Source organism: Bombyx mandarina, chromosome 25 (assembly GCF_030267445.1).
Source record: "Bombyx mandarina strain Sakado chromosome 25, ASM3026744v2".
In the NCBI taxonomy this organism is placed as follows: domain Eukaryota; kingdom Metazoa; phylum Arthropoda; class Insecta; order Lepidoptera; family Bombycidae; genus Bombyx; species Bombyx mandarina.
The window spans coordinates 219,332-230,605 of NC_143231.1; the positions used below are offsets into that span (position 1 = coordinate 219,332).

The 11,274-nt window shown below is 34.5% G+C and overlaps 2 protein-coding genes across 3 annotated transcripts; one reads left to right on the forward strand and one right to left on the reverse strand.

Moving 5' to 3' along the window:
- The first annotated feature begins 1,400 nt into the window (after window positions 1-1,400).
- Window positions 1,401-4,517, forward strand: Arl2 (ADP ribosylation factor-like 2). The gene is made up of 4 exons (XM_028177488.2): window positions 1,401-1,537; window positions 2,324-2,479; window positions 2,977-3,175; window positions 3,517-4,517. Exons 1-4 carry the CDS (start codon window positions 1,473-1,475, stop codon window positions 3,649-3,651), a joined length of 555 nt encoding a protein of 184 aa, XP_028033289.1. The 5' UTR covers window positions 1,401-1,472; the 3' UTR covers window positions 3,652-4,517.
- A 969-nt stretch (window positions 4,518-5,486) lies between these two features.
- Window positions 5,487-10,234, reverse strand: Pnn (desmosome associated protein-like protein pinnin). 2 transcript variants are annotated; one of them, XM_089738358.1, is made up of 7 exons: window positions 9,961-10,234; window positions 9,753-9,887; window positions 8,546-8,768; window positions 7,785-8,079; window positions 7,237-7,482; window positions 5,742-5,922; window positions 5,487-5,663 (listed from the first exon to the last, which is right to left on the reverse strand). In XM_089738358.1, the coding sequence occupies exons 1-6, from the start codon at window positions 10,089-10,091 to the stop codon at window positions 5,765-5,767; spliced, it is 1,188 nt and encodes a 395-aa protein (XP_089594484.1). In that variant the 5' UTR covers window positions 10,092-10,234; the 3' UTR covers window positions 5,487-5,663; window positions 5,742-5,764. The 2 variants fall into 2 exon arrangements, with proteins under 2 accessions (XP_089594484.1, XP_028033286.2); XM_028177485.2 differs by having other exon boundaries at window positions 5,487-5,922.
- Between the last annotated feature and the right edge of the window lie 1,040 nt (window positions 10,235-11,274).

Genomic DNA, 11,274 nt, shown 5'->3' on the forward strand with positions numbered 1-11,274 from the left:
GAAAAAACAACGATAATATCACTTTTTTTAAAAGTTCTTTAAGCTGTTTTAAAACGCACTTTTCAACCACTATTTTAAATTTAATTTGACGAATTTTTGGGACCAACTTAACTCATGTTTAGTACTTCCATAATTAACTTGGTTTTTCTTCTATACATTGATAAATATTACCTTAAAGAAAATTAGGTAGATTCCGTGCTACAAGTACTTTGAGAATCTTCCGCAGGTTTGTCCCAATTTACCCCAGGATCCCAATTTACCCCATGTCATGGTCCTAGTTTACCCTGTTTGACAGTTGACGTTTGCCAACAAAATTTGACACTAACAGTTGCGGTCCTAAAACCGAAATAATCACTAAAACGAATCGAAATTAGCTAATTTTGTGAATACACTCATTATTAGACTTGCGCAAAACATCACTCCTCAATGTAATGTGATATGACATCACTTTTACAGACAGGTGATATTACTCGAAAACATTACACATCACTCTTAACATTACTCGGTGCGTTCAATAGATACTGTGACGACGAATACATTGTATCTATACACCCGAATCATTACCTAAGTGATGTGTTGATACACATCACTTAGGTAATGATTCGGGTGTGTCATTACAGTAGTATATTACAATACAAAGTATGAACTTTGTATTGTAATACACTGTTATATTACTTGACAGAGATTGACTTACTTAATAATATAATAATTTTATTTTTTACTTAATATAATTTATTGTGGGATGAACGGATTTCATATGGCGACTTAGACTGCAAATTGAGCTCGACCATAATGTTAATATACGAGAGCAGTAGATGCATTGTTTCGGCGCGATATCCTCAAAGTGCATCCAAGGAGGACTGTACTTTCATTTAGACACCGTTATTTCTTTCACTTATTAAACACGCATTAAAACAAATAATAAAACTATCTTCAAACAAGTGCTTAAGTAATTCAAATCAAACACAAAAATTAATATGAAATATTACTAAACAATTACGAGCGACTAGCGATTTTACAAAAGTTGCGAATAAAAAATTAAGTAAGTACTTGCGGGAAACTACCGGCTGGCCGCATGAAAAATATAAACACAAATACCTATATTAAAATTCAGACGTACCATAGGTATAAAAATGTACCTAGCGGCCAGGACATACGGTTCCAAATCACTAGGAATAATTCCGTGTCGCTTGCTCATTTATTTTGCGTCGATCGGTCTGTCTCGCTCGCTCGGTTCCGTTCGTGTATTAAGCAACATTACACGACAAAGAAAGAAACATGTTGGGTGATGGTGTGATGTTTGTTTCCTTCGCGTAATGTGTGATGTTGCATTACATCGTAGAGTAATATTACCCGAGTAATATCACTCGCATTACTTACACATGTCTACTCATTATTAAATATTTACAGAATGAAGAACTAAACTATTAGTAGTGTGATAAACGTTAATATCAAACAGTTGAATAATTATAATGGGTTTCTTGACAATTCTAAAGAAGCTGCGTCAGAAAGAGAAGGAAATGCGTATACTTATGTTGTATCCTTTCTGAATTCACATTGTTTACCTTTTTATCAAGGAAACAAATTTAACTGTTATTGTGCAAGCTTTGCAAGCTTTTCGGAACACTAGACGTCATAAATGTGGACTATTTAGCGCGTTTTAATTTAAGATAATCATGTAACTTCATCAGACTTACTCTTTTAATCCATATACTAACAACCTTCCTGACTTTTATGTGATAGCATGGTTTTTCGGCATTTTAAAATTAATTGAATGTTATTAACACAACCTTATTGATATTTTATAATTGTTGGTGAAACTATATAAAAACACATACTAAAGATTAGAAATTAAATAATTGTACTGAACTCTAAACTGCAAATTACATTTTGTACTAATAGTATTGATTTTTATGAAACAACATTTCTGATTAAATTTGTTCAACTTGGCAGATCATCCTGCAAACTTTTTACTGTTGACTTGGCTTGGCAGACATACATGTGCCTCACCCGATGATATGTAATCACTGTTACTCAAAGACATTAACAATGCGACAGCTAAGCTGTGGCCTACTGCTGAACACTCCTTTAATCTCATTTGAAAATGGATATGTCATAGTGCTCTAAAAATTCACTAGGAATGAACATAGTTGTTCTGTATAGTATGGTTCAGCTCAGCTCTTATGGCAGATGATGTGATGTTATAAAAGAAAATGGTATCATCTTGAACAATTCCTCCTTGAAACATTCAGTACAATACACAGAGAACCAAAATCTCTCAGAACATCTAGAAACAAAACATAACTTCCTGAACATTTATCAGAGGCCTAGACAATGCAGGGAAGACAACAATTTTGAAACGATTTAATGGTGAACCAATTGACACTATTTCTCCAACACTAGGTTTCAACATAAAGACTTTAGAACATAAAGGATTTAAGTTGAACATTTGGGATGTTGGGGGACAAAAGTCTTTGAGGTTAGTGATTTATCTTGTTGCAAAAGTGAGCAGGAATATATTGGATAAAGGAGCAATTTATTATGAGTTTTTACACTAAAATCATTAGAATGTATCAAATCATCATGATAATTTTAATATGTCCCCTCCTTTAGAGACCAATTTCCTTGTATTCTTGATTGAAATTCCTTGTATTCGTGAGATGTATGGCTTTTTAAGATTGTCTGAGATGTAAATCTGTTATAGTAGTTAGCCCATAGACTTTAGTTAATTTTTCTAATAGCTTTTCTAGCATACCTGATGTTTGTGATCAATGAAATAATTTGTTAACAGTGCCAATTGAATGTATAACTGCAATAACAGGCACATCTCTAAGATGTCATGTGATAGCTAACAACTGGCTACAGAAAGCTGAATGACTGCTGATAGGCTGAAGTTTTGGGTGAAGCCAAAACATTCTTATGATACTATTGTAGGAAACAGGTTGTTGCTGTGGGTTGTTAATATGTAGTTGACAGATCATACTGGAAGAACTACTTCGAGAGTACGGATGGAGTGGCGTGGGTGGTGGACGCGGCGGACGGGGCGCGACTGTCGGCGTGCGCGGCTGAACTCCGCGCGCTGCTCACGGAGGAGCGTTTGGCGGCCGCCACGCTGCTCGTGCTCGCCAACAAGTGCGACCTACCCGGAGCACTGTCCTTGCAACAAATACGAGAGGTCATTATTACACATATTCACATGGTTATGTAACAAAGTTTTTATTTACAAAAACACTTTTCAACCTATAGTAGATACAAATACCTTAATTTCATCCATATTTGCCCTTAAAATAAAAACAATTGCTGATTTAAAGTTTTAAGAGAATTGAGAAATGATGCTCTGATCCTTTCCTCACTATTTTACATTGCCATTGCTGGTTATTCTATATGGTGCCTTCTCTCATTCCTTAATGCTAAACAGTATTTAAGTCTATTCATGTTGGTTAGCAGATTTTAAGGTAGTTTTTTTTATGAATAAAGAGAAATTAGTTAACATAACAAAAAACATTTCGTTTTCAGGCTCTAGATCTCGACAGCATAAAATCTCATCACTGGCGCATCGTGAGGTGCTCTGCAGTCACCGGAGAGAATCTTTTAGAAGGAATCGACTGGATGTTAGACGATATTGCGTCGAGAATATTCACTCTAGACTGAATTTATTCTATTTTCTTTATAAAGCACTATATCACAAGATAAATTGTGACGTCATAGTAATAATTTAAAAAAATCATAAGAAATTTACAACTATTTAGATATAACAACTCATTCTAACAACATTTATTCGAAACTAAATATTACTTAGTTTTTATTTCACACATTTATTCACCATAATCCATTGAAAAAAATAACCCTTGGAAAATGCTGTACATTTAAGTAAGTTTTATATGTATCATTATTTTTTTATGATTGAAATGTCAATCTTGTGAATTCTAAAATCCTGCATGGTAAATTTACGATATCAAAGAAGAAAATTTAATGGATAAAATAATTTATCATTATAGTATTATAGCATTTTCATTTAAATATTAAAATAGTGTTTATTGATAGTATTCCATGTTCATTAGAAAGTGTAGTGATATATGTATTTTTAAAGTAAAGGTAACCCTCCTATAACACGGTAGATACATTCCTACAAAATCCCGTGTTCTCATATAGATGAGATGTTACAATGTTACATGTAAAATACAGGTATACACCTAATTGTTTTTCCTTTAATGCATAGAAAAATAGCAAAAATTTCGTTTATTCCGATATACTGTGTGTTCATAGTGCATAATGTAATTTTCTAAATAATTTTAAAATCATCATTATCCTGCTGGAGAAGTACTGTGTTACTAATAAGGGATTTGGGATTTTTCCTTTAGTTTTATAGTGAAACCGTGTTTTTATAGGAGGGTTACCTGTACTTAAAGGTCTACACACACATTTTCAAAATGTAATTAGGTTTACAAAATGCAGATTTAATAAATTTACATATTAACTGTGATGCTTTTTAAAAATAAATACATGTAATGACAAAATTCTTATTGTAATATTTTTACTGTTTATCCTTGGAGCTGGAATCCAGTACGGAAGGCAGGTGGTGCTCCCTACCTTGCAACATAAAGGTTAGGAATTTGGTAACTGGAGAGGGTAATACGGACTTGTGACGAAATAATAGCAGTATCTCCAGGACAGTCTAGAACCTCGGATTTACATTGAACATAAAAGAAGAGTAGATAACAATTGTTCTAAATCTATATTATACATAAGGACATTACTAGTTAACAATTTTCTCCAGGCTGAACCACGTAACCTCACCTACTGCCTGTTGCTGCCAAAGCATTCATACAATCCGATTTGAAAGCTAGGGCAGCCTTTACCTATTATTCATAAACGTTTGTTAAACAAAAGAAAGATAATAATAATAATATTGAAAGGCCTAATTTAGGTTTAAAGCACAAGAACATTAAGAACTCCTAAATAAGTGTTATAAAGAACAATAAAAAACGTACCTAGTAGTTCTTTACTTGACTACTTATTTATTGCTTAGATGGGTGGACGAGCTCACAGTCCTGGTATTAAGTGGTTACTGGAGCCCATAGACATCTACAACGTAAATGCGCCACCCACCTTGAGATATAAGTTCTAAGGTCTCAGTATAGTCACAACGGCTGCCCACCCTTCAAACCGAAACGCATTACTGCTTCACGGCAGAAATAGGCAGGGCGGTGGTACCTACCCGTGCGGACTCACGTGAGGTCCTACCATCAGTAATTATAATTTTGCGGGTTTGATTTTTATTACACAATGTTATTCCTTTACCGTGGAAGTCAATCGTGATGAACATTTGTTGAGTACGTATTTCATTAGAAAAATTGGTACCCGCCGGCGGGTACCGAACACCGGTGCATCGTTAGATACGAATGCACCGGACGTCTTATCCTTTAGGCCACGACGACTGCTATCGGCTATACTTACTTATTTAATAAGAAAATAATGAAAAACCATTTTAATACGAATAAACTTTTAATATTTTCTCTTGTCTATTTGTAAAATTTATTAACTTTGCAGATTTATTCCTATGTTACGCCTCGACATGACCGACTAATGTTCGCTGGATATTACCCAGTGTATGTACCTTCAAAATGACTTTCCATAAGCTGCTGTACGCTTGTAAGAAAAATCTGGAAATACCGTGATAAATGTAGACCTTTATCACAGAACTTGTGTTCTTCAAGCTCCTACTCTGTTGATAATATTACCAGTCATGTCGATGTAAAGTCTACTAAGATTGATTAATAACTTCTTCTGTTGTTTCGGTGGAAACTTCGTCGTTTTTAGGATTGTCTTTCACCTCTGATGGTTTTTCAATTATTTTACCTTCATCATCTTTTATATTTCTATCTTGTGGTTCAAAAATTTCTGGTGTATTTTCTTGTTTTACTGCAAAGAGGTAGTATGGTTCATTAGTATATGTCTAGATTACACTATAGTCGGATTTTTAATTAGACGAAGCCAGCTGACAGTAGCTAATGTCACTTTGTGAAATAATGTTGCTATATTTAAAGTAATAGTGATGCGTTCAGTTCTCGTTCAATCACATAAATGAACAATGAGTGTGAAGAGTTAATCATTAATTTCAAACTATAAAAGAATATTATTTATATTTTACAATAAAATTGTATTAAAGTGATCTAATATAATAATATGTTACTAGTAGTATGTAACTACAATCAGTTTTTTTTTATTTTCATTACCTATGTACCTATAATTGTTATATTTTATACATCTATAGTTTCAACTATATGATGCATTGGAAATAGGACAGTCTTACAAGCTTCCTCGCAATGTTTTTCTTAATGTTTAAAACACTCGGTATTCAGTACAGGTAGATACCATAGGAACATAATGTTTCGTCGAAAACTCGTTGGTATGTACAAAGCACGGCTAAAATTCGAACCCCGTGCCCGATATCGGCAGTTCGGCACACTAACTATTCACTAGACAATCGAGGCAATTTCATTAATTCAGGAGTTTTTTCAATCGTTCACTTTGTCACGACACTATTTTTATTTCATCAAAAACTGACAACACAGTAAACGTCAGTTTACTTCGTCTAATAAAAAATCCGACTATAAATATCCCTTTTATTTTTTTCTGCCATTCCATCACCAATAAAAACAAACACTGCACTTATTTAACTTCAAGTTTGTAATTTTGATTAACATATTCGGATTATTTTTTTCAATAGGGACAGTAGCTTGATATAATAATTAAAACACATTCTTAGTTATGTTTCATAATTCACCATTCTTGAATAACTAAAAATTACATCAGTTAAAAAAATTACTAATGTGTATATTTGAAAACAAACTAAGAAGTAAAAAGCTTATTTTTTCTAAACTGATTACAAAATGGCATCATTGCAGAAAGTCTGTTTGGGGAGTAAGTTGTAAATGAAGAAACCAAAAGAGAAAAATAGGCCTTCAGGTGGCGAAAACCCCTTTTTGCTAAGACATGCTAGGGGAAACTGTCTGATATTACACAAAAGTACTTTGAAGTGCTTGTCTTATCTCTTACTCAAATGAGTGTGGCCTCTAAAAATGTGGAAAAAATGCACATGATAGTTTGTAGCACCACCATCATGAATAAGTAATGCAAAAGAGTCAACCAGATATTCATCACTTTTCCTTGTGCACTTACTTATCTTTCCTTCCTCTCATCATACAACCTTTAAATTACTCATAAAATACATACTCGTCTCTTCTTGATTTGAATGTGTCATAGTGGTGTCTTCGTGAGTATCCTCATCCGGTCCATCAGCATCACTGTCATCTCTTTCAGTGTCAGCTGCAAACTTGTCTCTCGTCTTTTTATCTGGTTTTTCCTCCTTAACTTGCTGTCCATTCTGTTCCGGCCCTTGTTGGTGGAAACGTTTAGTGCAGCGTTGTTCTATACGAGATAATTCATCTTGAAGTTCTTCACGTTTCTTTATAACACATTCTGCAAGTTTTAATGATTTTTATGAATTTTATATGTATTACATTGCTCAATATATGCATGTTAACATCAATAATATATCTATTGGTTGCAGTAATTACTCAAGTGTTTGCACCAACAATATATATAACAGAAAACATCATAAATTAATTATTAGTAGAATTCTACCACAAATGAAAATGATTTCAATTGCAATAGACAAGACAGTGAGACTAGCGGGCTCACAGCCCTCCGACTAAGAAAAAAAGCATTGTCTATGATAAATACAATGAACTCCCCAAAGAAACTTAGTATAGAATACTGACTATCATGGTACATCTGACTCAAGTCCAACTTTTCTTTCGCTTTATCATTCAACTTCTTCGGCATCCAGTATACGTGCGGCTTTGCTTTAGTCAATATAAAATTCCTAAGGTTCTTCTGGGTTGTCTCCCAGATCTCAAATTCTTGTACTCGACCCATCTTTGCTTCTAATGCTTTTATTGTGGCTTTCTTCTGTTCTCTTTCTGCAAACATTACTTTTCTCTCTCTAAATTCTTTTTCCTTTTGTAATCTTGCTTGCTCTTCTATTTTCCTTTCAACTTGTGCTTTCTTTTCTTCCTGAAAAATATTTGTCTTATAATAAAATATGAAGAAACTACACAGGCAGACCAAAGTTCATTGAAAAGCTGATTTACAAACAAAGTATATTTACTGCATGAGTTTTTTCAGGCAAGGTTACTATCCTGTTGGTTTTAGTGGGGAGTCATCAACATTGCTTGGCATCAGAAATGAGCTGGGTCATATTGATGAAAATCCATTGTGGGCTTACATTGTAGTTTGCCAAGCAGCCCATTAGATACATATTACCAGTAAACCAAATTAGATATACATTTAATTTGAGGAAAATATTGTTGAGAAAAAAAAACAAATTTATAGAATTTTTTTTTTCACAACAACATTCTGTACATTTATCTTTCAAAAATCCCCATTGTTCCAAGTTGAGGATCGGTAAGTTACCATGATAGGAACACAGCAAGTAATCTCAAAGTATAATGTTTAATATATTTAAACGTATGGGCCAAACCTTAGTCTGCAATTCAATTTCTTCCTGTTTAAATTTCTGTAATGTACCAAGTAAGGAACCAAAAATTCTTCTATTCCGTGTGCGTGCCTGTTCATCATCACCCTGTGCTTTAAGGATTGCTGCTCTTGTTGGTAGTTCTCTACACACTGCTGATGACACCCGAACTCTTTTGTTCGTTTGTAAGTCATCCTCACCATCACTATTGTCAGCTCTTGCTGATATTCTGATGAGATTTATATATCATAAGAGCAATTTTTACAAACAATAATAATTAAATTTTTGTTTCCATGTAAAATAATTTGTACAATAGGTTGCCCATATTAATTATTGTTAATGTTTAATGTGACTTTTATTATTTTTCACGTTTTAAATACTTTAGAATTTTTGTGGTCACAGACAACAGTCAAAAGGAACAGTTTATTCATATATTTCTTGGATGGCTGGATGAGATCATGGTCCACCAGGTGTTGAGTGGATACCAAAGCCCCATAGACATCATCAATGTAAATGTCGCCCAGCTTGCAACACAAGTTCTAAGTCTCAATTTTATAGTACAATAGCTGTCCCCGCCCTTCAAACTCAACAACTTCAAACAAAATGTATTTATGATTGACTGCAGAAATAGGCAAGGTGGTATTCGGTATTTACCTGTGCAGGCTGTGAACCTACCACCAGTAATTAGGCAAATTTAAATTTTGCTTGTTCGATTTTGATTACAGGTTGTTATACCTTTAACATGGCAACAATTTGTGAATATGTGTTAAATACCACATTTCATTCAAAAATTGCTAATGGCTTGTGAGATTCCAATTTCAGGACAGTTGGATAGCTTAATACAAATATACTGGGAATTGTATTTTTAGGCCATGTTAATTTCAGTTTTAATCATGCCTACTACTCACGAAACTGAAGCAAATACTTAAATACAATTTAAAACTCATTCAGAATTAAAGTTAGTGGGAAAATGAGTGTAAGCTAGATACACTGACAGATTTTTAATATGGAAATTTATGTTTTAAATTAGGTAATTGGATGTCGTTGAAGCCAGTTGTGCACAGGACAATCATGACCTTGAAAAACAAATTTCAATATTGTTTACACTTAGCATTATGACATCTAATTTAGTTTTTCCAACAGATTGATCTTGTTCAAATCCGTCAACGTAATCTATATAATTGCAACTCTTCAAGTTTTTCAGCATGTTTACCTGCTAAATACAGTTTTTGTCTCCTGTTTACGTTTTCCAAATTGCTCATCAGGTTTGAAGTTGTTACCGCTTTCTGTATAAGAATTTCTGTTTCCGATACGATTGCCACCTCTAGGATAGTCTCCTGAGTTAAATCTGCAACAATTAATAATTAGATTACAAGATAAACATCAAGAAATTTACAAAAATCTATATTTTAATGGCTAACCTATCATTCGCAAAGCGTCCTGTGGTTTGAACAATCTTTTTAATGTTTTCATCTAGTTTAAAGAGGTTACTCTTCTCGTTCTCCAGTTGTGCTCGTAAAGAACTAAAAGATATAGCTACTTCTGTCCCCATTATATATACAATTTACGAGAAAATACTGGTATCATCTAAAACAAAATTCTCTTTAATCGCAGTATTAGAATAGCTGAAAATTGATACAAAACGCACAGATAAAACACAAATACACAGACAACAAAAACTACACATCAAACGTCACACTGAAAACCATAGATAGTCAGTCGACTCGAAGGAATTGAGAAACGGAGGAGGATCTTTCTACTGCGCGCCACCAGAGCAAATATCTACTATATTAATGACCATCTGAGTTACGTTTTCAGAGATAATTTGTCTCACGGACCATCCGACTCTGGAATGAATACAGCTATCACCCTCGGTGTTTCCTGAGTGCTATGTCAATATCAATTTTTAAACAATGTTTGGAGAGAGTCCTCTGCAATAAGCTACACTTTGACTAATTCGATGACGTTGCCGATGTTTATGAGCGATAGTAAGCTCGATAATCGGAAAAAAGGTTTAAAGAACAACATCAAAATCAGCGGTTAGAATTTTAAATATTTAACGGTGGTAGGACCTCTTGTGAGTCCGCGCGGATAGGTACCACCGCCCTGCCTATTTCTGCCGTGAAGTAGTAATGCGTTTTGGTTTGAAGGGTGGGGCAGCCGTTGTAACTATACTGAGATCGTACTTATATCTCAAGGTAGGTGGCGCATTTACGTTGTAGATATCTATGGGCTCCAGTAACCACTTAACACCAGGTGGGCTATGAGCTCGTCCACCCATCTAAGCAACGAAAAAAAATAAAAAAAATAACATCAGCATCTTGTAATACCGCAAACCGAATCTTGGAAAATAGCCGCACTAAGACTTACTTATCTTAGATAAAAAAGTTCTCCTCAGTCGCTTGTACTCTTGGCAGAATAGTTGTGGCCATCAGTTCCGGTAGTGGCGCGCTTCAAAATGTCTCCACTCCTCGCTTACCGCGGCCCTTCTTATGCACTCGTTGATCGAACCGTTTAGGGCTACTTTTATTTGGTCGGCCCATCATGGATCATAAGGCGCTCCACTGAGTCGTCACCCCGTCGCGACAAAAGTCCGAAGAAAGTGAGAATGCGACCCTGAACGATAGAGGATAGACGCTGCTTGATACCGAGTTCCTGTAGAATTGACTGATTCGTTCTGAACTCCGTCCACTGTATTTGCAGCATTCTTCTCCAGGACCACATTTCGAGAGCAT